Source organism: Calcarisporiella thermophila (genome assembly GCF_041956535.1).
Source record: "Calcarisporiella thermophila strain CBS 279.70 unplaced genomic scaffold VTP21scaffold_8, whole genome shotgun sequence".
Taxonomy (NCBI): Eukaryota; Fungi; Calcarisporiellomycota; class Calcarisporiellomycetes; order Calcarisporiellales; family Calcarisporiellaceae; genus Calcarisporiella; species Calcarisporiella thermophila.
The window spans coordinates 164,551-189,709 of record NW_027192198.1 but is presented as its reverse complement, the minus strand read 5'-3'; the positions used below and the strand labels follow the sequence as shown (position 1 = coordinate 189,709).

The 25,159-nt window shown below is 48.8% G+C and overlaps 11 protein-coding genes across 11 annotated transcripts; 4 read left to right on the top strand and 7 right to left on the bottom strand.

Moving 5' to 3' along the window:
* Positions 1 to 113: 113 nt before the first annotated feature.
* On the bottom strand, positions 114 to 916 carry VTP21DRAFT_10901 (uncharacterized protein; the record flags this gene model as incomplete). The annotated part of the gene is made up of 2 exons (XM_069390288.1): positions 114 to 382; positions 451 to 916. 2 exons carry the CDS (start codon positions 914 to 916, stop codon positions 114 to 116), a joined length of 735 nt encoding a protein of 244 aa, XP_069252451.1.
* An 883-nt stretch (positions 917 to 1,799) lies between these two features.
* Positions 1,800 to 8,717, top strand: VTP21DRAFT_10900 (uncharacterized protein; the record flags this gene model as incomplete). Its single annotated transcript, XM_069390287.1, has 4 exons — positions 1,800 to 1,821; positions 1,892 to 2,240; positions 2,339 to 6,269; positions 6,336 to 8,717. The coding sequence occupies 4 exons, from the start codon at positions 1,800 to 1,802 to the stop codon at positions 8,715 to 8,717; spliced, it is 6,684 nt and encodes a 2,227-aa protein (XP_069252450.1).
* A 526-nt stretch (positions 8,718 to 9,243) lies between these two features.
* Positions 9,244 to 11,071, bottom strand: VTP21DRAFT_10899 (uncharacterized protein; the record flags this gene model as incomplete). The annotated part of the gene is made up of 4 exons (XM_069390284.1): positions 9,244 to 10,192; positions 10,263 to 10,708; positions 10,786 to 10,980; positions 11,051 to 11,071. 4 exons carry the CDS (start codon positions 11,069 to 11,071, stop codon positions 9,244 to 9,246), a joined length of 1,611 nt encoding a protein of 536 aa, XP_069252449.1.
* Positions 11,072 to 11,297: 226 nt separating this feature from the next.
* On the top strand, positions 11,298 to 11,977 carry VTP21DRAFT_10898 (uncharacterized protein; the record flags this gene model as incomplete). Its single annotated transcript, XM_069390283.1, has 5 exons — positions 11,298 to 11,322; positions 11,392 to 11,477; positions 11,540 to 11,654; positions 11,722 to 11,780; positions 11,846 to 11,977. 5 exons carry the CDS (start codon positions 11,298 to 11,300, stop codon positions 11,975 to 11,977), a joined length of 417 nt encoding a protein of 138 aa, XP_069252448.1.
* Positions 11,978 to 12,262: 285 nt separating this feature from the next.
* Positions 12,263 to 13,390, bottom strand: VTP21DRAFT_10897 (uncharacterized protein; the record flags this gene model as incomplete). The annotated part of the gene is made up of 1 exon (XM_069390282.1): positions 12,263 to 13,390. One exon carries the CDS (start codon positions 13,388 to 13,390, stop codon positions 12,263 to 12,265), a length of 1,128 nt encoding a protein of 375 aa, XP_069252447.1.
* Positions 13,391 to 13,433: 43 nt separating this feature from the next.
* Positions 13,434 to 16,290, top strand: VTP21DRAFT_10896 (uncharacterized protein; the record flags this gene model as incomplete). The annotated part of the gene is made up of 6 exons (XM_069390281.1): positions 13,434 to 13,473; positions 13,971 to 14,001; positions 14,640 to 14,773; positions 14,865 to 15,362; positions 15,461 to 15,672; positions 15,760 to 16,290. 6 exons carry the CDS (start codon positions 13,434 to 13,436, stop codon positions 16,288 to 16,290), a joined length of 1,446 nt encoding a protein of 481 aa, XP_069252446.1.
* A 277-nt stretch (positions 16,291 to 16,567) lies between these two features.
* Positions 16,568 to 17,679, bottom strand: VTP21DRAFT_10895 (uncharacterized protein; the record flags this gene model as incomplete). Its single annotated transcript, XM_069390280.1, has 3 exons — positions 16,568 to 16,941; positions 17,025 to 17,036; positions 17,166 to 17,679. 3 exons carry the CDS (start codon positions 17,677 to 17,679, stop codon positions 16,568 to 16,570), a joined length of 900 nt encoding a protein of 299 aa, XP_069252445.1.
* A 577-nt stretch (positions 17,680 to 18,256) lies between these two features.
* Positions 18,257 to 20,583, bottom strand: VTP21DRAFT_10894 (uncharacterized protein; the record flags this gene model as incomplete). Its single annotated transcript, XM_069390279.1, has 3 exons — positions 18,257 to 19,290; positions 19,376 to 19,447; positions 19,533 to 20,583. The coding sequence occupies 3 exons, from the start codon at positions 20,581 to 20,583 to the stop codon at positions 18,257 to 18,259; spliced, it is 2,157 nt and encodes a 718-aa protein (XP_069252444.1).
* Positions 20,584 to 22,152: 1,569 nt separating this feature from the next.
* Positions 22,153 to 22,778, bottom strand: VTP21DRAFT_10893 (uncharacterized protein; the record flags this gene model as incomplete). Its single annotated transcript, XM_069390278.1, has 4 exons — positions 22,153 to 22,348; positions 22,433 to 22,500; positions 22,569 to 22,688; positions 22,761 to 22,778. 4 exons carry the CDS (start codon positions 22,776 to 22,778, stop codon positions 22,153 to 22,155), a joined length of 402 nt encoding a protein of 133 aa, XP_069252443.1.
* Positions 22,779 to 22,956: 178 nt separating this feature from the next.
* Positions 22,957 to 23,899, top strand: VTP21DRAFT_10892 (uncharacterized protein; the record flags this gene model as incomplete). The annotated part of the gene is made up of 4 exons (XM_069390277.1): positions 22,957 to 23,145; positions 23,211 to 23,375; positions 23,452 to 23,571; positions 23,648 to 23,899. 4 exons carry the CDS (start codon positions 22,957 to 22,959, stop codon positions 23,897 to 23,899), a joined length of 726 nt encoding a protein of 241 aa, XP_069252442.1.
* Positions 23,900 to 24,020: 121 nt separating this feature from the next.
* On the bottom strand, positions 24,021 to 24,301 carry VTP21DRAFT_10891 (uncharacterized protein; the record flags this gene model as incomplete). The annotated part of the gene is made up of 2 exons (XM_069390276.1): positions 24,021 to 24,147; positions 24,204 to 24,301. 2 exons carry the CDS (start codon positions 24,299 to 24,301, stop codon positions 24,021 to 24,023), a joined length of 225 nt encoding a protein of 74 aa, XP_069252441.1.
* Between the last annotated feature and the right edge of the window lie 858 nt (positions 24,302 to 25,159).

The window sequence follows — 25,159 nt, the reverse complement described above, 5'->3', positions numbered from 1 at the left end:
TAATATGCTTCTCTTTTTTTTTTGCAAAAAAAAAAAAATTCGAAAATCAAATACACCAGAAGATAATTTAATTGAACAAAATTATAAGTGGCCACGTATATATATATTTATTTCTAAGGCCTTTTATCTTTTGCTTCCAACTTATTCTTGACTTGATGCAGTGCTCTTCTTATATCATGATCTAATCCTGGCAGTTCAAATGCCTTGGAAAGTTCGTGCACTCGCTCCTCTTCCAGTATCCCGCCCGAAACATCATAGGTGATATTGTTTGTCGAGCCATCGAAACTCAGGGATTCGAGGCAACGATCCACAGTAACTTCAGACTGCAAGTCTATGCGCTGGTGTTGTCGCAGATATTGGAGGTGCTGTGCCCCCTTAAAAGCTACATTATTATAGTTAAAAGTTAATAAATATACCAAGGGTGAAGGGTTGCAAAAATTTTATATGAACCTTTATAATGTGAATAAAGTCGGAATAAATTGTATGCTAGTGGGAAATTTGGAATTAATGGTACTAGCGTAAATGATACCGATAGTGGAATCCACAATGCAGAATATATCATATATCGTCTGTGATATGGGAGTCTCCTCTTAATCAAATCATCTAAATGATCGCTAACAACATTCCCGGGAATTTTCGAGGGGTGTAATAAAGGCACGCGCGTTGTGCTACCAACCCAGTCCTCCTTCATAGGCACTCCCTTAAGGAACCATTCCTCATGCTCCATGCGATCGAGGAGATTATTGCCCGTAGCATAGACACGCCCTTTGAATGATTTCGGCTCAGAGGTGGAGAGGGAGTCCCATTTGCGTGATGCCCAAGCAACCCACTGGGAGAGACGCGATGTTGCAGGAAGTGTTGAATGACAATAAAACGCCCAGTGGTTTCGGGCGATCGGGATACAGAATATCCGCATGGCAGCCTGAATATGAAAATAACTTGGTAGGCGTAGAGATTGAACAAGATTCCTCTAGATTGTGACTGTGTTTCGATAAACTTGAAACATTGGTACGATAGGGTTTTTTTTTTCTTGGTATTTCTTATTATGAAGATTCTTAGTGTTTAAGCTGCGTGGGATTGAGTGAAATATCGGTTTATTTTTTCAAAGTGCTGGTTGAACTTGGAAATGTCAAGAAATATCAGATCGGCTTGTTCACGCAAGAGAAGTCGCTCGTATTCCCTGGCCCTGGGCGGCCATCATTGGGCTGGCCCTATCTGGCGTTTCAAGAATCAAGAAAGACGACGGCGACTGGGCAAGATGGCGAAAATGTGGAATAAAGGAAGGCAAAATGGAAGGCGATAATGATAGGAAATGAGAAGAAGGAAGGTAAATGGGAAAATGAACGATCGATACCGAATCCCTTGGTGTCCCCAACAAACAAGGTCGAAGAAACCCAACTCTTTGAGCCCGCTCAGATCGATTCGAGCCAGCAATTTTGCCTCCAACCACTAACAATATCTTCGAGACTCGACGTCCCCAAAATAAATTCAATTATTTAAATTTATTAATGCTGGATTTGGATGTGTTTTGCTTCCTCCTCTCTTCTATTGCCTTTTCTCTTCCCTATCTTCTCTTTCTCGTATTTTCTTTCACACACGCGCAGAAGAGTATCCCAGAGCCATACCGGCTTATGTTCCCCTATTGCTGTGTCTTTTAATCACATCCACACTTACTTCATACAAGAAGACAAGCTTCTGTAGTTAACTTATTCTATACCCTTCTCTACTCTCACCCCGACATCATTTTATCAACATCTCTTGAAGTCTCTTCTACCAAAACTACAAACATTCACACTACCATGTCACTAGAGAGGTTTTTTGGTAACTAGTTTTTATCTATCTTCTCGTTTACAAAATGAACCATACTTATTTTTGATGTTTTTCAAAAAAGGAGGAAATAGCCTCGCAGTTGCTCCTCCGAGTCAGGTACGCGACTTCGTCGAGAAGCATGGAGGGCACACAGTCATAACCAAGATTCTCATTGCGAATAACGGTATCGCCGCTGTCAAGGAAATTCGCTCTATTCGAAAATGGGCATACGAAACCTTTGGTGATGAACGAGCCATTGAGTTCACTGTTATGGCCACCCCCGAAGATCTCAAGGTAAATGCTGAGTATATTCGCATGGCCGACCAATACGTGGAGGTCCCGGGCGGTTCCAACAACAACAACTATGCCAACGTGGAACTCATTGTCGATATTGCCGAGCGAACAGGGGCCCATGCCGTCTGGGCTGGATGGTTAGTCATTTAATTATTTTTGTTGGATATTTACATCGTCGATGTGTTATTAGAGAAGAGTCTTTTATAACCTGTTTTTTTTTTCTCTAACCTAAAAGGGGTCATGCTTCAGAGAATCCTCGACTACCGGAAACGCTTGCACAAAGCAAAAACAAGCCTGTATTTATCGGCCCACCAGGTTCTGCCATGCGTTCCCTTGGTGACAAGATCTCGTCCACTATTGTGGCACAGTCCGCCGAGGTCCCAACTATCGCTTGGAGTGGCGACGGAATTACGCAAACGAGCCTTAATGAACAGGGCTTCGTGACCGTGTCGGATGATGTCTACCAGAAAGCGTGCGTCACAACACCGGAGGAAGGCCTCGAGCGTGCCCTTCAAATTGGGTTTCCAGTCATGATCAAGGCCTCCGAGGGTGGAGGTGGTAAGGGTATCCGCAAAGTCGAGGACGAGCCCTCCTTCAAACGCGCATTTCTACAGGTGGTGGGAGAGGTGCCTGGATCTCCCGTCTTCATCATGAAACTTGCCGGTAATGCACGCCATCTCGAGGTGCAAGTTCTCGCAGATCAATATGGAAACGCCATCTCTCTCTTCGGGCGTGACTGTTCCGTTCAGCGGCGGCACCAAAAAATCATTGAAGAGGCACCGGTCACTGTCGCGCGGCCCGATACATTCGAGGCAATGGAGCGTGCAGCAGTGCGGTTGGCCAAGCTCGTGGGCTATGTAAGCGCGGGAACAGTCGAGTATCTCTATAATCACCAGGAAGACCGCTTCTACTTCTTGGAGTTAAACCCGCGTTTGCAGGTCGAACACCCTACCACGGAAATGGTCACAGGCGTCAACTTGCCAGCAGCGCAGCTCCAAATTGCAATGGGATTGCCGCTTCATCGCATCCGTGACATCCGTGTACTCTATGGTATGGCCCCCAATGCAGCCTCCGAGATCGACTTTGACTTCTCGCGCGAAGAATCGTTCCAAGCACAGCGCAAACCAACCCCCAAGGGCCATGTCATTGCTGTGCGTATTACCGCTGAAAATCCTGACGCCGGCTTTAAACCGAGCAGTGGTATGATGCAAGAGCTTAACTTCCGCTCTAATACGAATGTGTGGGGTTACTTCTCCGTGTCTGCCGCGGGTGGGTTGCATGAGTTTGCAGATTCCCAGTTTGGACACATCTTCGCATACGGGGAAAACCGCCAGCAGTCGCGCAAGAACATGGTGGTTGCCCTGAAAGAACTCTCAATCCGTGGTGATTTCCGTACCACGGTAGAGTATCTTATCAAGTTGCTCGAGACCCAGGATTTCGAGCAGAACACTGTAAACACCGGCTGGTTGGACACCCTGATCTCTCACAAAGTGACTGCCGAGCGACCCGATTCTATGTTGGCAGTTATCTGTGGTGCTGTTACCAAGGCCCACACATTAGCTCGGGAATCGCTTCGAGAGTATAAACGCTATTTGGAGCGTGGTCAGGTGCCATCCAAGGATGTGCTACGCACCGTATTTGCAATCGATTTCATCTACGAGGGTCTACGGTATAAGTTCACGGCGACACGCTCATCGCCCGAGATCTTCACCTTGTACCTCAATGGATCGAAAGTGCAGGTTGCGGTGCGCGAGTTAACGGACGGCGGATTGCTTGTGCTACTTGACGGTAAGAGCCACACGACCTATTCGTTTGAGGAGGTGCAGGCTACTCGTATGATGATCGACGGAAAGACATGTCTACTTGAATCCGAAAACGATCCCACCCAGCTGCGCTCACCAAGTCCAGGCAAACTCGTCAGCCTGCTGCTCGAAAGCGGAGACCATGTCAAGGCTGGGCAGGTGTACGCTGAAATTGAGGTGATGAAGATGTTCATGCCGCTTGTCGCACAGGAGGACGGTATCGTGCAGTTCATCAAGCAGCCTGGATCCACTTTGGGCGCTGGGGATATCATTGGTATTCTGACGTTGGATGACCCAAGTCGTGTACAGCAGGCGGCTCCCTTCTCCAGCCAACTCCCGCCAATGGGCCCGCCCCACGTCCGTGGTGACAAACCTTTGCATCGTTTCCACGAATGCGTTCATACCCTCGAATATATCCTCGATGGCTACGATAACCAAGCGGTTATGGGGGCCAAGATCAGGGAAATCACCGAGATTCTACGCGACTCGGCTCTGCCATACTCCGAGGTGAACGCGGTGTTCTCCACACTTTCTGGGCGCATGCCCGCAAAACTCGAGACCTCGCTGCATAAAATTGTCAACGAGCACCAGGACCGTAATGCTGAATTCCCCGCCCGCCAGCTTAAGTCGGAAATCGACCGCTTCGCGGCCGAGCGCGCTGCAGAGAGCAGCGCTCTGCGCACATCGCTTGCGCCTCTCATCGAAGTTCTGGATCGATATGCCAACGGGCTCAAGGCCCATGAGTGCATGGTGTTCTCAAGGTTGCTCGAGAAATACTACAACGTCGAAAACCTCTTTAAAGGGAACAGCGATGAAGCAGGCGTGCTTGCATTGCGTGAGCAATACAAAGATGATTACGAACAGGTGGTCGCCATCGTGCTCTCGCATGTGCGTGTCGCCGCCAAATCAGCGCTGGTTCTCGCATTGCTTGAGCAAATCTACCCTGCCTCCGAGTCGGGTTCTGCACTCGATAAGTTCTTCACCCCTGTGCTTAAAAAGCTGGCGGAGCTCGATGGTCGTGCCGTCGCTAAGGTTGCCCTGAAAGCACGTGAGTTGCTCATCCACACTCAGCTACCTTCTTACCAGGAGCGCCATGAGCAAATGGAGCAGATCCTCAAAGAGTCGGTGTTTGAGAAGATCTACGGTGGTGGCATGGAGCATCGCACGCCCAGCTACGATGCGATCAAAGATCTCATCGACACCCAGTTCAGCGTGTTCGATGTCCTTCCCAACTTCTTCTACCATGAAGACCATTATGTCCGCCTCGCGGCCCTTGAGGTTTATGCCCGGCGCGCTTATCGCGTCTATGATCTGCTCGATCTTGACTATCGTCTTGATGACCAGCCATTCATTGTTACGTGGAAGTTTTTGCTCCAAAATGCTCGTGGTTCGGAGCTCATTGGGGCGGACTCGGGCGGCATGGTAAGTCCAAAGCGGATCGCCTCCGTCTCCGACTTTAGCTACTTCCTCAATCAAGCGACAAGTATGATGCCCACACGCACGGGTGCAATGATGTCGTGCGTCAATCTTGATGAGGTGAAGGCTAATTTCGATCGTATCCTGGAGGTGTTTGAGCGCTCCACCGATGCCCATCTTCCCACGGACTCGATTGATGATGTCGAAGGTGATCGCATGAACAACGTGCTGAATATTGCATTGCGCCTAGAGGATGCGCCTTTCGATAGTGAGACGTGGAAGCAACGCCTGCATGAATTCGTGCAGAGCCAGAAAGACAATCTGCGCGAGCGCAACATCCGCCGAGTCACTTTTGTCATGTGCCGTCATGGGCAGTGGCCCAACTACTTCACGTTCCGCGAGCGCACCAACTTCACCGAGGACCAGACCATCCGCCACCTTGAACCCGCCATGGCGTATCAGCTTGAGTTGGGCCGCCTCTCCAACTTCGAGATCAAACCTTGCTTCACCGACAACCCACAGATCCACGTGTATTATGCGGTTGGAAAGGAAAATGCGGCGGATTGTCGCTTCTTCGTAAGGGCGCTTGTGCGGCCAGGAAGATTGCGCAACTCGCTCCGCACTGTGGATTATCTCATTTCGGAGAGCGATCGACTCGTCAACGATATCCTGGATACGTTGGAGATCGTAAACTCCACCTACAAGAACTCGGACTGCAACCACATCTTCATCAACTTCGTCCCAACGTTTGCCCTCGAGCCTGAGCAGGTGATGGACGCTCTTCAAGGCTTCATCGATCGACACGGCAAGCGACTTTGGAAGCTGCGTGTGACTGGAGGAGAAATTAAATTCTCAATTCGAAGCAAGCGTTTCGATTACCCGGTTCCTCTGCGCTTCACAATCGATAACGTGGCGGGCTATGTGATTAAGATGGACACATACCAAGAGGTTAGTAATTTTCCTTTCCACAACTGGAGTTGTTTGGATGCCATTGACCAATTTTGCCCCATTTAGATCAAGAACGACAAAGGCGTCTGGGTGCTCAAGACAATTGGGCCTATTCCTGGGTCGAAGCACTTGCAGCCCATTAGCATGCCGTACCCAACCAAGGAGTGGCTCCAACCTCGTCGTTATAAAGCCCATCTCATGGGAACCACCTTCGTCTACGACTTCCCTGAACTCTTCCGTCAGTCACTCCGTGTTGCTTGGCAGCAGGTGGTTCGCGCTAACTCGAGCATTAAACCACCCAATGAAGTGCTCGAGGCGAAGGAATTGGTACTGGATGAGAATGGCCAGCTTGTCGAGGTCATTCGCCCGCCGGGCACCAACACCTGCGGTATGGTGGCCTGGATGTTCACCATGCGCACCCCTGAGTATCCTCAAGGCAGGCGAGTGATTGTGATCGCAAACGACATCACCTACCAGATTGGTTCTTTCGGCCCTGCAGAGGATCAAGTCTTCTACTGTGCCTCGGAGTTAGCCCGCAAGCTTGGCATTCCGCGTGTGTATCTCTCTGCCAACTCCGGAGCTCGCATTGGCCTTGCGGACGAGGTCCTATCACTTTTCCGGGTCGCTTGGATCGACCGGGAGCACCCTGCCAAGGGCTTCCGTTACCTGTACCTTACTCCAGAGGCATATAAGCAACTTCAGCAGCAGCAGAAGAACAAGCAGAGCGTGATTGCGGAGGAGATTGAGGACGAGGGCGAGGCTAGATTCCGTATCACCGACATCATCGGCGCCAAAGAGGGGCTGGGAGTGGAGAACTTGCGCGGTTCTGGTATGATTGCTGGTGAAACGAGCCGGGCCTATGATGACATCTTCACGGTGACGCTTGTCTCCTGCCGCTCGGTGGGTATCGGTGCCTACCTGGTCCGTCTTGGTCAACGAACGATCCAGAATGAAGGCCAGCCCATCATCCTCACGGGCGCGCCCGCTCTCAACAAGGTGCTGGGACGGGAGGTATACACCTCCAACCTGCAACTCGGTGGCACGCAAATCATGTACAAGAACGGTGTCTCGCACATTACTGCGGAAGACGATCTGGACGGCATCGGAAAGATTGTCAACTGGCTCTCGTATGTGCCGGAATGCGTGGGTGCTCCGCTTCCCGTTTGCCCAACTATGATGGACCCCGTTGAGAGAACCATTGACTACGTCCCGCCCAAGGGCAACTACGACCCCCGCTGGTTCATCGCTGGCAAACAGGAAGAAGATGCCTGGTTGAGCGGCTTTTTTGATCGCGGCTCCTTCACTGAGGCCCTCTCCGGATGGGCACGAACTGTTGTTGTGGGTCGGGCACGGCTTGGCGGCATTCCAGTTGGTGTGATTGCGGTTGAAACCCGCACTGTCGAACATATTATCCCCGCCGACCCAGCCAACTCCGACTCGCAGCAACAGATCATGATGGAGGCGGGTCAGGTGTGGTTCCCGAACTCGGCTTACAAGACCGCACAGGCCATCAAGGACTTTGACCGCGGAGAACAGCTCCCGCTGTTCATCTTTGCTAACTGGCGTGGTTTCTCCGGCGGCCAGCGGGACATGTTCAACGAAGTGCTTAAGTACGGATCGTACATTGTCGACGCGCTTGCGCGCTATCGCCGCCCGGTATTTGTGTATCTGCCTCCCAATGGTGAACTGCGTGGCGGAGCTTGGGTGGTGGTGGACCCGACCATTAACAAGGACATGATGGAGATGTATGCGGAGCCCCGAGCGCGGGCCGGTGTCCTCGAGCCAGAGGGAATCGTGGAGATTAAGTATCGTCGGCCACAACTGCTTGCCACCATGGAGCGTCTTGACGACACCTACCGCAGCCTGAAACGCCAGCTGGAGGATCCAAACATCAGCTCAGATGACCGCTCTGAGCTGCAGGCCAAGCTGGAAGCCCGCGAGCAGGAGCTCATGCCCGTGTACTCGCAACTCGCCTTGCAATTCGCCGACCTACACGACACCGCCGGGCGAATGAAGGCCAAAGGCTGTGTGCGTCGGGTTGTCGAATGGTCTGAGGCTCGCACCTTCTTCTACTGGCGCCTGCGAAGACGCCTTGCGGAGGAACGTGTCCTCTCCAAGATGGCCGAGGCGGACGAACATCTCACCCGCGAGCAACAGACCCGCCTCCTTTCCGGCTGGTACCAGCAGGCCGAGGGCGGAAAAGACTGGGACAACGATGACAAGGCTGTTTGGACATGGTTGGATTCGGAGAATGGCCGAAACGTGATCGAGACCCGCATCGCACGCCTGCGTGCCGACTTCGTTGCCCGCTCGGTGCTTATGCTCTCGGAATCGAGCCGCCAAGGCATTGTGGAAGGCTTCACCAAGCTAGTGGAGATGATGCCAGCGGAGGAGCGCAAGGCCCTCTTGGTTCGTCTGGCAACCTCCCAGAGCAAATTAGTGGATTAAATTATTTTTTTCCATCCCATTCTCATACATACACTTAGATTTCTATCCAAATGCCATATTATGTTCATACTTATTTTTGTTCTGAAGGGTGATAGTAGATACTGGCTATGTACTCTGGCTTTGTTTTTCCTTTTAATTCTTTTTTAATCCTTTCTCTTCTACCAAGTATTTTATTCTTCCCTACTTTTAAAATAAACACCTAGAAGTTCTTATACATATATATATGCATACGCACTTGGAGCCGAAATGCATCCCGGTCAGTTGAAAGTTAAGTTCATGTCACGAGAAGGGGATGCCAACTGGAGCATTTATTAGAAAACATTTATTATCTCGAACAAAAAGCGCAATTATAAAGAGTCGAAAAAAAAACAAACAAATGTTACAAAAGAAATGGTAGAGATATAAAGGAAGAAAAAAAATAAAAATAAAAATAAAAATCTACTATTCACAACTTGGAAGAGTAAAAAATTAATAGAAGAAAGAGAATAATAAAAGCACAAAATGCAAAGGCACAATCGAAGGGAAACTATTCACTTACCCCAATGGCTATCGGTGCTGCTGCAGTCACCGCTCCTTCTTTTGCAACAGCTACCTTTTTATTCTCGCTGCCTTCACCCGCTTTGGCTTTCTCTGCTTGCCTCACCTTTTCCTTCAGCTTGTCTGCTCCAGGCCTCAGAGTATTGCTGGCCTTTGTCTGCTTTTTTGCCGCCACAGCCAGGGATCTAGCAGCGGACGATTTTGTTGGCGCATCAAGGGCTCTAGGCGCCCTTGGCTGCTTTGCTGCCAGTGCAGCACCCTTGGAAGAGGTTAACGTTTTGGTGGAGCTTCCTAGGGTGTTCAAACTACTGCTACTACTTGCGGCACTATTCGTCCGTGAGCCACCACTCGAGGTAAGAGCAGGTTTGGTCGCCACCTTCTTCAGCCTCACAGCTCCAGTCGAACTTTTCGAGAGTCCTCCAATAGGCCGAGAGGGCGGGGGCACTTTGTTTTCGCCTGCACCCGTCTTTCCACCTTCAGGCATCAGCAGAGGTTTCACCAGGACTCTTTTCGGCAAAGACACGCGCCTCTTTCCGACGCGCACCGTCTTCGAAGGAGAATACATGACTTTGTGTGATTTCTCGTCTGTGGGGGTGGGGTTCACTAGGACGCGTTTTGCAGGGGCGGTTTTAATGGCCTCTGCGTTAGTGTTTAGTGCCTTGCTAACAAGCGGCGTGCGTATTTCTGCAGAAGCAACCACATCGCCTTTGTCTTTGATTTTGTGCTTGCCCTCGGCAATTTGCTCTTTTGTCCCCATGGCACTATCCAGCATCGCATCTTCTTTCTTCAAAGTTTCCTTGTTGGCACTACGTGACTGCGCAGCGAGGCGGGTCTTGTGTGCTAGCCAAGGTTTTTCGTCAGCTTTGGAGGGTTGCGGGTTGGAGGATGGTTTTTTTACTAGATATTTCTTGATTTGGGCAGGTAGCGCATTCAGAATGCTAAGAGAAAGTATAATCATCTTTTAGTCTAATAGCCTCGACAAAAAGAGATATCTATGTTTCTTCTTACCTTTCTTCCCTCTCTGGCAACTTGCGGCAATATATTTCCAGACCCTTTCGCGCAATGTCCCTCACCTCTTTTGCCGAATCCTGCATCCCATCTGCAAGCATCGTCTCTAGGCCAGCCGCTCCTCCGATCTCTCTTAACTCTTTTGCGTCGTGTGTTCGAATCCAATTCACAATGAACTCAATCCCACACGCCCTGGTAATTTTGTTCTGGCTGGACAGCATCTCTCCGAAACGGGGTAATGCATGCGTCAATCGAGAATAGGCCAGGAGAGAATTAATACAGTGCTGTGTTCGAACAATAAACACCTTATTAGTACGACTGCATAGTCTGATGAGAGACGGCAAAAGCTGTATGGCAATGGACTCTACTGCAGGTCCAAGAGAAGCGCTAACAACCTCGAGATATTCAAGAGCGGAGCCCGAGAGACGAGTCCGTTCAGATATTATCTAAAAAAAAAGAACGAAGAACAAAACTTAGTATGATAACCAGGACATGATCCACGGCGGAAGATAACACTACATACGCAATTTTGTAGCGGAATCCGAAGCATTCTAATCCCGTCAAGATAATTCCCGAACTTCCAAGCACCATTACGCGTCACTTCAGTCAGGTAGCGCAAACATTCGTCAAATTGTTGCCAAGTATCCTCTGTCTCCTTCTGCTGAAGAGTAGCGTATATAGAGTTGATCTGTACATCAAGTTCTCGTGCAGAATAAATCTAATTAATCAGTTGGAAATATACGCGTTAATACTGGTATCAGTTGTATGATATAATAAAGAAAGGTTACCGTATTGTCTTTTAGAGGCATATCACTTCCAACTCAGTGCACTTTTTTATTCGTTCCAAAGATTCAATGAGGATGTATTTTTATGTTTTAAAAGGCAAATTATAAATAATTTGTTACGCGCTGCTCGTTTCAGAAAAATAAAAAGGGATAGAACGCGTCTCCTGATAAGAGAAATTGCTGCGCCTCTAGCACTGGATTGTCATGCGTGCTCTTGTGTAGAGTATGAAATTGCCTTTTATACAATAGTATGACAGAAAAGACCATAGTAGACGGTAAGGTCGACATATATTAATTCTAGTTGTTACCCCCAAATCATTCCTACAGACGGTCGGTTGCTATAGATGCCAATCATCTCTGTCAAATCCTTCTTGGCTCCCCATCCGCAAATCTCGGAAATGAAATTCGATCGTTCACAAAGGAGTTTGACGTAAGGCTAAACCGGCAATCGACCTAGAGCTCTTCACCTTGGACTGACTCAACTTTATGTAGCGAGATTATGCCGGAAGAAATCTCGACAGTTTAGAAAGAATCATCACAGAATTGCCAGACAAATACGCTAGAGTAGAGGAAAAACTTCGTCGAATAGAGCGCGTACAAAGCTCCAGTAAATTGAACATTTTAAATCGTCGCTATTTAACGTTTTCTCAGCGATTCTATACCGAATTTAATAGCGCAAAGAGCCTACGATGCTTTTTCGGAACTCTCTTCCACAATCAAAAAGCTTAAGCAGGTGCTCTTTTGATTTATGTTCTGTAATTTGATAAGGGCTTGTTCTAATTTTCATTTTTCAACCAGAATTCGGCACAAGGCCCTGATGTTACAAAGAAAAGGCAACAATTCATTCAAGATATTATACGGAAACGGGCCGAATTCGAACAGGACTTTGAGAGACGAATGCGGGAGTTGGAGGCTGCCAGCTCGTATTAATTTTGCCCTTTGTATTATGATAGAAGCAATCTTGTGCACATGTTCTCTTATTTCTCACACAATTCATTGGTAAATAGTATATTTTAAGAATAAATAAAGAAAAAAGCCACGAGAAGAAAAGAAAAGTAAAAGATGGAGGGGAGGGGTGGTGGGAGTGAAGGCGGGAGGTGGAAAGAGAAGCATCGGAATTATAATAGAATTAACTTAAACAGTAGAGAGCAGAGTGATTACCGTATACTACTAAAAATATATATAGATATAAAGCAAGAGAGAGAGGGAGGGGGACTAGTGGATGGTTTTAATAGTCAGATTAGAATGCTCACTATCTTGCTGCTTATTAGAGCTCCCCAATAGATCTTTTGGACCATGTAGCTTTTGCTTCTCTTTCAACTCCAGACTTGTATACCATGCACCGCCGAAAAGGGTCAGTGCAATCCCCAGCCCATTCAGCCAGGAGATGTTGTCGGCAAAGATGCTGACGGCTAACAGGATGGTGAGCACTTGCTTGACGTTGCCAGCAACGGTCATGGTGAGCGCACTTGTCTTTTTGTTTGCAGTGAACGATACCACGTTGAGGAAGAAGGCCATTGCGCCGTTGGCGAGCAGTGCGAACGCAAGTGGCCAAGTCATCTCCGTCGCAGCGAATGTCCGTAGATCCTCGATTTCGCCCGTCACATAGGCGTATGCCATGGTCTGCACGAAAGCGAGCGGGGACATCCTCAGAAGTAAATCGAGGGGGTCAAGCTTCAGCCGGCCGACCTGGATCCGGTTTGTCGCCACGGTCTTCAGGGCTGCTAGCACCGTGCCCAGCACAGTGAGCACGAAACCGGTGAGCGTGTAGTTGTACTCGCCAAATGTAGCGAAAGCCACGCCCGCGACAATCGGCACCAGCGACAGATAGATCTCATTGGGGTATTTTTTTCGCAAGAAGAACACAGACAGGATGATCGTGAAAAGCGGCGTCATTGCGCGAACTACCTGGTGAAACGGGACGCTGACCAGGTTCAGAGAGACATTGCTGATGGCAATATTGATGGTATAAAGAAAAGAAAAGAGCAGCATCACCATGCTCTCGCGTTCGCCCAGCTTGGCGGGCCGAAAATAGTCCATCTTGTAGCACATATACGCGCCAATGGTGCTGCAGGCCGTGTGGATTCCCGTCAGAGTCCACGGGAATCCAAAGTTGAATGTCTTCATCACGGCCTTGTTGTATAATGTGAGTGCTAAATTAAGGAAGAAATAGAGGGCAAGCCAGATGTAGGCACTGTAGGGGCGGAGTGAGGAAAATCGAGAAACACGGCGTGGTGTCTGTGTGGAAAGTAGGTATGGATCTTCGTGTGAGATGGGTAGTGAGGGTGACTCGGGGGGTGGTGTTGGTAACGGCTGTAGAAAGGGCGGTATTTTGACGCTCATCTGCTGCTTATTGTGTAGATGATGACTTGAATGTCTCTCCAGGATGGGAGTGGAGAACACATTCTCGAAATCGTATGCTGGTGGTGGCGCCAGTTTGAATAGTGTTTTATGGGACAATTTCAATAGAGGAAGCCGGGGGATGGAGTGGGATATTAATAATGGCAATCACAAAAACCAGATTAATAAAAAAAAAGAACCGCTAGAAAGAAGGAATGAAGAGGGCAAAAAGGAAGGGAAGGCAGTGTGAGGCGTAGTCCTGCTACTATGCTTGGCTAATGTCAAGAAGAGGAGAATGGGAGGATTGGCAGAAAGGAGAGGATGGTGGGAGGATAAAGAAAAACGAGAAGAGTAAGAGTGTGTGAGGAAAATGTATGGAAAAAATAGAAGGAAATAAATCAACGGCATTCTGATTGGCCCGCATTAGAATTGGATATGCAACTCGCGAGGAAATCTCAATAAAATGGGCGAATTGGCTAAGGCTCAGGTATTAAATTTTGGCCGATAATCCAGACATGGCCAAAAAGCAGAGCCCCGTCTCGTCCCTAGATTCTCAGGCTCATCTCTTTGATTGAAGTCCAAGACGTAGGGCAGAAGCACGGCAGCCCCCCTGGGCCATTTCCCCCCTCTCCCCGCCCATTTCCGCCCAATCTTCCGCACAAAAACAGAGTCGTCGTACGGGAAGTTTAAGCTAATTCGTATAAAACCCGAACCATTTGTCGTGACGATTTATTGCGTTGTCCTGAGAGTGCGACAATACCTCTGGCCATCGAAAGGGCATGCCAATATATCAGGAGTTCCTCCCTCTCGCGCCGGAGGTGAAAATGAAACAGTCTGAAGCACCGTGAAAATGGGGCGATATGCATCTAGGGATCTACGTCATCATGCACATTAATGAGAAGTCACGCATCGCATGAGCAGTACATGCAGGTTGTGATCCCTGCCGCAGCAAAAAACGTGGAACTTAAACCTATTGCCGCACTATACATGGACTAGTCCTGCCGATGACCCATCCACGGGATACTTCTTTATTGTCAAAAGGATGGGATGTTTAAAATCCCTGAGGGCATGGAAGAGGGGATGGCATCTTTTTGTTTCATTTCTTTATATTTTTTCCCCGCTATACCTTTCATAGAGCTACCGACAAAAAGCGGTCTTGTTTTGAATGAAGATTTCTTGGGTTGCCTCAATAACCGCCCTGGCGCTGGTGTCCGCCTCACCTCTCAAGAGGATGCCGAGCCTTGCGTTTGAGACAGCTAATCCCCCATACACAAATATCAACGCGGAGCGAAGAGCACAGGTTAAAGAGGCGTTTCTCCACGCATGGCATGGCTACCGCACTGGCGCATGGGGGAACGATGAGCTGCAAACGGTATCCAACACGGCGTCGAATACACGGAACGGGTGGGGAGGTAAACCATTTTTCTCCATCAATAAAGGGGTATCCCCCTCTCTGTTGACTTTGTATGATGCACAGCCACCATTGTCGACGCTCTGGACACGCTGTTGATCATGGAGCTCCGCGACGAATACGAAGAAGCCCGCGAGTTCGTCGCCGACATCGACTGGAAGAGCGCATCCCCACCGGTCGTCAACGTCTTTGAAACGACTATTCGCTACGTGGGAGGTTTGCTTTCCGCTCACGACCTCTCGGGGGATGAGCTCTTTTTGCAAAAAGCTCAAGATCTCACGAATCTCCTCATGCCCGCATTCGATTCCCCTACCGGGATCCCGTACATGAATGTGAATTTCAAGACCGAGAACCCTGTCCGAAGCGGCCTGCGCAATGGCGCGAGTGTCTTGGCCGATATGGGGACCCTGTTGCTGGAGTTCGGCCATTTAAGCAGGCGAACGGGAAATCAAACCTATTATCAGAAGGCCCAGCGCGTGATAGATTACCTTGACAAGTTGAAGACCCCCTATCCTGGCCTATATCCCATCTACATTAATCCAGACAACGGAAACTTCGAAACGGGTATCATCGCTTTGCTTTTTTTTTTTCTTCGCCCCCTGGCGCTTTCAACGAGGGGGCTAATCGTGCGCTTTTAACCTGGTATCTTTTTCTCTCTGTAGCATTTATTACAGTGGGCGGCGGCGGTGACTCTTTTTATGAATACCTCCTCAAGATGTATTACTATACCAAGGGGACAGTTCCCCAATACCGTACTATGTTTATGCGCAGTGTAGAAAGTGTTCGCAACCACTTGCTTGTTAGAACCAAAGAGAACAACACCTTCCTGGCCGTGATCAATGGCGATAAGATCAGTGGCCACATGGATGAACTGGTAACTTGGGAAAATTCTTTCAATTATTTCTTACCAAAGCAGGGAGCTCAACTCCACCATGTTTGCCTTTTTCTCTCTTAATCTTAGTCCTGTTTCCTTCCTGGAACCCTCCTTCTTGGCTCACGTTTGCTCTCAGACCCTTCGCTGGCACAAATGGCCACCGACCTTGTCCACGGGTGCGTGCATGTTTGGGAGGCGATGCCCAGCGGCATTGCCCCGGAGAGCTGGAACTACCTACTTCCCTCCCAACCTCAGCCCATAGATGCAACGGTCATCGAGAGGGCGGCAAGGTGGGGCTTTTGGCAGGATTCCCCTGGTTACCTCTTGCGCCCGGAGACGGTGGAGAGTCTCTTCTACTTCTACCGCTTGACGGGAGATCCCAGCTACCAAGAGATTGGCTGGAAACTCTTCCAGGCACTCAACAAATGCTGCCGCAATGAAAATGGCTTCTCTGGGCTCCAAGATGTGACCAAGGAGAATCCCGAGCAGAATAACAACCAGGAAAGCTTCTTCTTTGCCGAAACACTGAAGTACTTCTACCTACTATTCTCTCCCCACGATGTAATCCCTCTCGACAAATGGGTTTTCAACACGGAGGCGCATCCATTTTTGATCTAACCCTGTATCTCTGGAACGTCTTGGGTCTATGCCTGAATTAATATGTCTACACTGTCGATACGCGCTGATGTGCTGTTTTTTGTAACTTTGCCATTGTAATTGCGATCGTCTTTGTAATTATCTATCGCTTATGGTATTTTTATTTATCTAACAAGATAAAAGAGGGAAAAAAAAATTCAAGAAACATCTAATTTATTTTTTTCTCCTCAGTGGGGTAGGAGAGAGAGGGAGGGGTGGAGGGGAAGAAAGCGCCGAGGGAGTGGAGGAACAAGTAACTTCACACCCGGCAATTGCTGATGTTAAAGACGAGGATATCCCGAGCGCCAATCCCCTCTAACCCATCCATTACCTGGGCGATATCATCCTTCAATACCATAGAGCTGACGGCAACCCATCCCTCCTCCTCTAATGAGCTGATCGTGGGAGCCTGTCTGCCTGGTGTAAGTTTGACCGCCCTTTCCAGATTCTTACGCTCGATATTATAGTCGCAATAAACATAGCGTGAGGCAGCAATGACACCCCGGATACGGGAGGCGATTTTATTGACGAGCTCGGGATGCTTAGGAGAGTGGCGCTGGATAAGTACGGCTTGGGAGGTGAGAAGGGTTGCGACATCAGTGAGTCCGGCCGCCTTCATTGTTTCTCCGGATTCTACAACAAGCCAAAAAAAAAAAAAATAAAGAGAAGCTGGTTAGCAGGGAATCATATAGCAGTCAGGCGCTTGAGTTACTTACCAACCAAATCAACTGTCAGCAGCAAATTATAAACAGTGAGCAAACGATAGGAAAAGAGGGAGGGAAGGAAGGGAGGGCAGAAAATAGAGAGGGCAAGGCATTAATAAACAGCTAGCGGGAGGAAATCTGGATCACTCTTACCAATTCCATCCGCTAACCCCAGAGCACAAGCGGCCTCCACACTTCCGCTTACATAGGTTATCTCAGTTTTCCCGCCAGCGCCCCCTTGCGCCTTCTCTAATTTGTCGAAGAAGTTTTTGGCCAAGTTTTCGAAACTAGTGACGACCCGCTTCCCAACCAAATCCTCCACTGTCCGCACCGCACCCTTGGTGGGGGTCTGTACACACAGTCGACATTTCCCAAAGCCTAACTCACACACCACTTGGACCTTTCCTTCCAATTGCGATTCGGCCACCATGTCTTGGCCGGTGATGCCAAGCTCGACATTGCCCGATGCAACAAATGCAGGGATGTCGGCCGCAGGAAGAAACACTAGCGCGAGGGGAAGATTGGTTACTAGCGCAATATCAAGCCGATTCTTGCGGTGAAATTGGATGTCTGCGCCCTCAAGAAGGGCAAGGCAGCGTTCGTATAAACGTCCTTTTTTTGGGACTGCAAAGAGCAGGCGATCGGGAAGTTCATTGTAGAGATCCATTTCTCCAATGTAAATTTGTCTATAGCAGTGGATAAAGTTTTCAGGGTTTGAGTGAGAGACGTGTATTTCATTTTGCTTAGAATTTAGAGGAGGGTGGCTTACCAATGATAAGATAAAACAGAGCCCTCTTCTCAATGTATTCATTGTGAATACAGTAAATAAGTGGCAGCAGTTATAGACACATAAATTTAATGGAAAACACAAGGAAAAAAAAGTGTTGTAAAGAGAAGGAGGAGGAGGAAAAAAAGAAAAGAAAAGAAAAGAAAAAGAAGAGAAAATGGAAGATTGCGTAGGAAAAAAAGGGAGAAAAACCAATTTATATAATAATAATCAAGAAGAAAACCAAACTCTCACTTACTACAAACAAAATTAAAAAGGAAAAGAAAAAAAAAGAAAAAGGAAAAAAAAGAATGACAGTACAGAAGAAAAGGGGAAAAAAAATACATAAAAATCCATAAAAAACTACACGATCCCATCCATAAACTCCCCACGCAGAAAATATATATATATAATAAGAAGCGAAAATAGGAGCCATTCAAAAAAAAAAGAAAGAATAAAAAAAAAGGGGGAAACAATCTCAACGATCTTCTCTCTCTCCTTTCCCAAAGTCAAAATTCCCACCATTGCCTCCGGATCCGGTGTTGCCTGTCGAATTTCCCCTAACCTTGAACTGTGCCAGCAGACATATATGATCCGAGGGGAAATGGGCGTTGGGGAACCCCACCACTCGTGATAAATAGTCGCGATCCACGGGGCCAAGGATGCCGGTCCGGCTCAAGTGTTTCGTTGTGTACCAGATGTAGTCGATCACGCCCGTGAATCCCGGCGAGAAATTGGTGAACGGGAGCTCGTCCTCGGGAGTATAGGCTGACCGAAGAGCCATGGTGTGCGAGAGCCCGTCCTCCGTGTAGCTGCCCCACGCATACCCCCCGAAATCGATGTGGTCCTGTTTGACCAGCCCACGCGACAAAAACTCGTAGACGCCCGAGTCCGGGGTGGAGTTGAAGTCACCGCAGATGATGGAGGCCTCGGCGCGCCAAAGCTTGCGGACGCGCTCGAGCTCCTCGACCAACATTGCCACCTGCACGAGCTTCACATCCGCGAACGTCGGATCCCAGTGGATGTGGGCGTTCGCGACCACCAACTGTGTCCCCGTGTCCCGGTTCTCGAGCAGCGTGAGCACGGCAATGTTGTCCTTGGTCATCAGCCGGTTGAAGAACTCGTCCGTTTTCCGGAAATCCGGCCGCTTGAGGGCGATTTGGTTGAACTCGATCAGGTGCTTGTCAATGAGGTTGAACTTGGAGGCCTTGTAGAAGGTTGCGCAGCCATCCACGCCCCTACGCTCCTGCTCCGCCATGGTCTTCGCGCGGGTCTTGGGGAGGAACACGCCTTCGTAGCCGTTGGAAAGAAGCTGCTTCTGGAAAAACTCCTCATACTGCGAGGTTTCTACCTCCTGCAGACAAAGAATATCCGCGCTATAGGAGAGGATCTCTTGCATGATAAGCTCCTTGCGGTAGTCCCATCCGAGCGCCCAGGATGGGGTGTAGGCGTACATCTGAGAAGTCGCATACTTTTCGCACAAAATATTGTAATCGAGAACGCTAAACCCATCTATACAAAGGTGGTTTAAAGGTAAGCCTCTTGTTTAAGCAGCTCGCATGAACCATGGCACGCAAAAAAAAAATAAAACCATTACCCTTGGAGTTGGAGGAGTTGATGTCGTTTTCGTTGAAAGAGATCCATTCACGTTCCGGAGGCGGCAGGGGCACTATCAAATAAGCGAAACAGACGGGGGGGGGGGGAGGGGTGAGCAGGGCCGACATCAGGTCAGGGGTGATGAAATGGCAACTTACCGGGACAGGCGTCTCGCAAATAGCCGATGACCGCTTGGGTGCCATCCTTGGCCAGCAATGTCTTCACCGGGTCACTCAGAGGGTTTCCCTCCAGCCCCAAGGTCTTCAGCTGGTAAAGGGTCCCAAGCTCCATCGGCAGCTGCACGAGCGCATTGTCGAACAAGAAGAGCTCGCGCAGGTTGGTCAACAAGCCGAGCTCAGGGGGGATCGAGGTGAGCTGGTTGCTGCTAATATCGAGGTGCACAAGGTGGCGCAATCGCGAGATCTCCGTGGGAAGGTAGGTGATGTGGTTGTGGCCGAGGTAGAGGGTGGTCAGGAACTCGTAGCGGAACAATTCTGCGCTGATGCTGCGCAGGCCCACGCCTCCCAAATCCAGCACTGTCCATTGCTGGAACACGTCGGTGCGGCCGCTTGTGTCGTCCTCCTTTTTGCCGTTCTGAACGGGTGCTCGACTCTTGGGATCTGTGATGGTCACGCCTTGGTTGAGGTTGGCCGTGGAGCGGGCCAGAGCGGCGGCAGCACGGGCATGGTGGTGAGGCGAGGAGGACTGACGCGAGATCTGGGCGTAGTTGAGCTGCTGCTGGTAGTGCTGGGACGCGGCAAGCGAGGAGGGCAGTGTGGTCGTCGAATTAATGGATTGCGACACATTCACGGGCGATGCGAGCACATTGGTAACCGACTGCTGCGACGATTGCTGGTTCAGAAGTTGGTGCGTGAACTGATTAAACGCGTTGGTGAGGGGGGGCTGCTGCTGGGGCTGCTGGGGCTGCTGCTGCTGCTGCTGTTGTTGCTGCTGTTGCTGTTGCTGTTGCTGCTGTTGCTGCTGAAGCTTTTGCGAAAGGCTCAACTGTACCGGAAAGCGGGACAGCGATCCAGCAGGGTAGGCTAAGAGATTGTGGAAGCCGGGGGATGAGGGGTGCGCGGAGGGAGATTGGGTGCGTAGGGGAGGTTGTTGAGGGGAATGGGGTCGGTTGGGGGAGGTGTAGAGGAGATGGTTGTGGAGCGGGTGATGCAGTGTGAAGCTATTAAATAGGTTGTCTTTTTCTGCCATGGGGAAGCGCAATGCCTTGTCTTGACCTAGGGTGTCGATAAGTTACTGGCGGTTTATGGTTCATAGATTGTGGTTCTCTGTACCAAATAGTAAGTGAGGCTAGCGAAAGAAGACCATGATGAGTACGTGGCATCCGCCCAGGTGGCCGATGAGAACATATACTCACCCTTTTCTTTGTCGTCCCCTATTTGATATTTTTTTCTCTTTCCCTTTCAGCAGTTCTCGTGGAGGAGAAATCGATGATCAAAGCTCAAGTCGACGAAGAAGAGAGAAAAAAATAAGATAAAAACGGTGGTAGATTGGGTTTGTGTGCCAGACGGGGTCGCCTTTCTCGCGGTAGGGAAGCGTTTCCAAGGAAGATCCTTTAGAAATAAGAATGAAAATTAATGAATGGAAGGCACGGATCGAAATGATGAAAAGTAAATAAAACGAGTGGAAGAATTCATCCTCATGCACCCATCAGAACAATCGCATCCATATCCGCACATGATGTTATCTCATCACTAACACTCATCTCAACTCACCTTTACTTAATGTTCTAATTCTAAAACAAGATCCAACAGAAAGCTGAAAAAAAATAAGAAAAAGAGAAATGCATCCCCCTTGGAATCAAAGTCGAATGCCTACGTCACCCATTGGTACAGATCGTTTAATATGATGTTAACAATCTGAGGTTATTTGCAAACGCAATCTCAGCCCACTGAAATTATTAATATTAATAATAGCCCCACCCTTATAGCCCCTTTTTTGTATTCTCTTTCCGCCAGCTATGCAAATTAAAAAAATGTATGCATGAAATCGAGCGATTATTTCTTTATCATCCCCTCTCCTCTCCTTTGCCTCTCCTCTTCAAATCTGGTCGCCTCCCTAGTATGATCGGAATGTGAAAATGGACAAGGCAGTTTTCTGCACTGTCCCTCATTATGGAAAGAAGTACAATTCTTTAAGAAAATGGATGCATCCGAGTTAGCTCATGATAACAAATAAAGAAACTCGTGAAATTCATTGAAATTGGAAGGAAATCTTTCCGTCGCTGAATAGATTTTGCAGAGGTTGGATACTGTTCTCGCGCTTAACAATCCACCGAAGGCTTATGAAAGGGGAGTAATAAAAAGAAATGAATGCAAGCCAAGACCTTAATGAGAGCCTGGCCCCCCTCTCCGTCCCCATGAGTAGGGGAGAGAAGGCGACCTTCGGTTCGTCCGCTTGTCGCTCTCACCCTTTAGCTAATATGGATTTTCCATCTTAAAGTAATTACGCTAATAGAATGGGTGCCTAAGAGGAAAGGTCAGCCAAGAATGGGCGACTCAACCTCCAGATACACTGCGTTCAATCCATTGCCCTAAATGTCCATTTCATATCTCAGGTAAGCTAAATGGTTGGATGAATTGGACAAACAACATGTGTCAGTAGCACAGGGTGGCTAATAAAAAAGAGGTTCTTTTTCGAGTTCATCATTTATTAATGTTAACGAGAAGATTGGTAGTGGATGGAGGAGTGAAGGAGAAGGGGGATGAAGTGGGGGGGGAGGGGAGAGGAAGGAAAAACCAAAATGCACCACGACACCCCTCAATCCTTCTCCAAATTAATTGCATTCTTGAATTTTCCGTATAATACTGTCTTCAGCTCCGTCATACGTCCTCGAACATTCTCGATTTCGCGACCCAGAGCCTCTATTTGTTGGTCCAGCGAAGCCTGCTCTTGCTCGATGCGCTCCTGGGCTTGCGAAAGGGAGAGATGGACAAATGCGTCACCCACGCGGTATCTATCCGGCGGAATCATAATAATAAGAGGATGCCTATAGAGCGGATGTCGGTGCGAATACGCGAAAAGTGGAAGGGAAACTTACTTTACAGGCTCGTCCTCGTCGGCCAACTCGAGCTCGGTGGAGAGATCGTCAAGATATTCCTTCTCTTGCTATAATCGAGTGCAATAGTCGCATTTAGTTAGAGTGGGCACACCATTCATCCATCACCTGATCGAACCTTTTTCTTCTGGTATTCATCCTCGAGGTCATCTATTTTCGCATTCAGCTTGCTGAACGTGTTGATATTTTTCTGGTCCTCCCACGACACCTCAACCTCGACCTCCTCGTCCTCTTTAAGCTTTAGTGGAATAGAACATCAGGATAAGAAATCCACGAAGAGATTAGAAATGAATGTGGATGCTAGGTTTACCATGCGAACATTCGACATGATGGGATCTATGAAATCGAACGCGATGTTCACCAGCGAGTATAAAATAAAAAATAACAGTACCGGAAAGCCGTCACATTTTCACCCTCCATTTTCCAAATCCTACTCTCCTTTTTTTTTCCAAGAGAACGAAACTTTTTTTTTTGGCCCACCTCTTCCTGTAATTGCGGCATATCCAATGAACCGATCGCAAAATCGCATTCCAACATCGGAATCAGACATCATTCGGCTCTGGAAGTCCACACCGCCCGTAACGCGGTTCGTCTTCACTGCCATATGCGTCACGAGTTTCGGGGCGCACCTTGGACCGCGGAAAATGGCGCGACATTGGCACCTGGATTTTTATCGTGTTTTTTCAAAGATGGAGGTATTTTTCCTATTACGTACAAAAATAGGTTGACTTGCATGGCCCTTCATGTTTCCCATGGTTAGGTATGGAGATTGGGCACCTCGTTGGTGGTGCACCGCCTTGGGTGGGGCTTCATCGCTCTCCTCTACCGCTTCTATAAATTCTCGTCGGAACTGGAGTTGCGTACATTTAATGGGAGATCTGCTGACTACATCTATTTCTATATGATCACTTCTTCTATTCATTGGGTATTTAGTTGCAGTGCACCAGCCCCTTTTTTTACATTCTTAACATAATGTTAACATTGCTCGGAAATCTCATTAGGCTGCTGCATACGTATTCGATCTACCAATCCTTACCCGATCCCTGGTCATGTCGGCCATGGCCTTGTGGTCGCTCCGCAATCCTTCGACCTACATTTCCCTCATGGGGGTTGACTTCAAGGTAGTGCGACACCATGCCCCATTCGGTAGACCCCTCCCTTCCTAACTGCCCTCTAATTTTCTTTAACATGGACTAGGCAAAATACCTTCCAGGGCTAGATATCGCCATCCAATTCCTTATTTCGGGCGCCATCCCTCTCGACCTAATGGCCGGATTTGCTAGTGCATATATCTACAATTGGCTGGAGGTGGAATACCCCCGAAGACACCGAGGAAGGCGGCCTCTGAGGACGCCTCCCATTTTGCAGCGGCTTTTCCCGGGGGAATCCGGGGGTAGAGGTGGGTGGGTATGGAGCACGTGGGGAAGGGGTTACCGGTTAGGAGGCTAGTGAAATGCTCCCCGTGGAAGTTCCTATTCTCTTGTAGAATACTGATCCTTGTTGAGTGTACCATTCCATGTATTGCCATCCACTTGGCTACCTGTTAATATAATGTATGATTTCCACCGAGTCAAGCATCCTGATAACAGAAAAGAAGCAAGACAATCATCACCCATTTCGCTTCGATGGTTGAGGAGGAGAGGGATAGAAGGAGAGTTATGAGGGCGGCCGCCATGAAATGTGTGAAAGTGGGGCTGCTGAAGTAAGAGAGAGAGGGTTGAATAGAAGCCGACCCAGAACAGAGTCATCCTACCCTATGGGGTCTTCATCGCGTGGCATCTCCCAGAAGGGAAAGGATGTCTTATACCATATCCATTGCCACTGGACTTCTCTGTAGTGTTGGCTGTGCATTGCTAGTGTCTGATATCCTTCTAGATAAACCGGACAAAAATCGATTCACTGCACAAACTCGATTTCCTTGGGATATCCCTTCTCTCCTTTTCAATTCCCTCTGCTTTTTTCCCCATTCATTTCATTTTTTTTTTTCATTTTTTCATATTTTTTTTCTTCCATTAGTAATAATGAAATTGCATTTAGAGTCTGTTAAAAAGCCCCCCTAGTCACAAGAATCATTCGGTGGCGAATAGGCCAGGCCCAATGGAGGCTCTCATGTGACTGCTTTTCATGTCGGCTGACGGGGCTTCCTCTCCCAGGAAATTCAAGTGCGAGGGAACTGCAGTTTCATGCCCTCTGTCCTGCTGCTCACCTCAATATAGATGGTGGATTGACAAGACAGATTACAGAGCATGAAGCGATTCGCAGTCCCATGTGATGCTTCTGCCATCCCCCAAAAGAGTTGGAAAATGCTCGGCATCTCATGCTGGCCCCGCCCACCCCTCCTATTGTGGAGCATTGGCGACCGGCCATGATCTGGGAGATGTGTGGCGGCATTGAAGGCTGGCCTCCTCCACCGCCGGACTTCCCCCTTTCGCGCTAATCTCTGCTCTCGCGTGTTACTTGGGCCTTGGGGGGTGGGGACTCTTCGCAAGAGGCTCTTCACTTTGTTTCCAGTCTGTAAGACATGGCGACGCTAAGCCACCCCCTCTGCAAACCAGCCGTCCATCAACGATACCAGGCCTCTTTGGTTGCCGGAGGGAGCAGCCCGCTGAGCTCTCCTTCACACACGCGCGCTCTCTCTCTCTCTCTCTCTCTCCTCCCATCGCCCTAATGCCGTGCTTTTCATTATCGAGGCGGCTATTTATAGACACG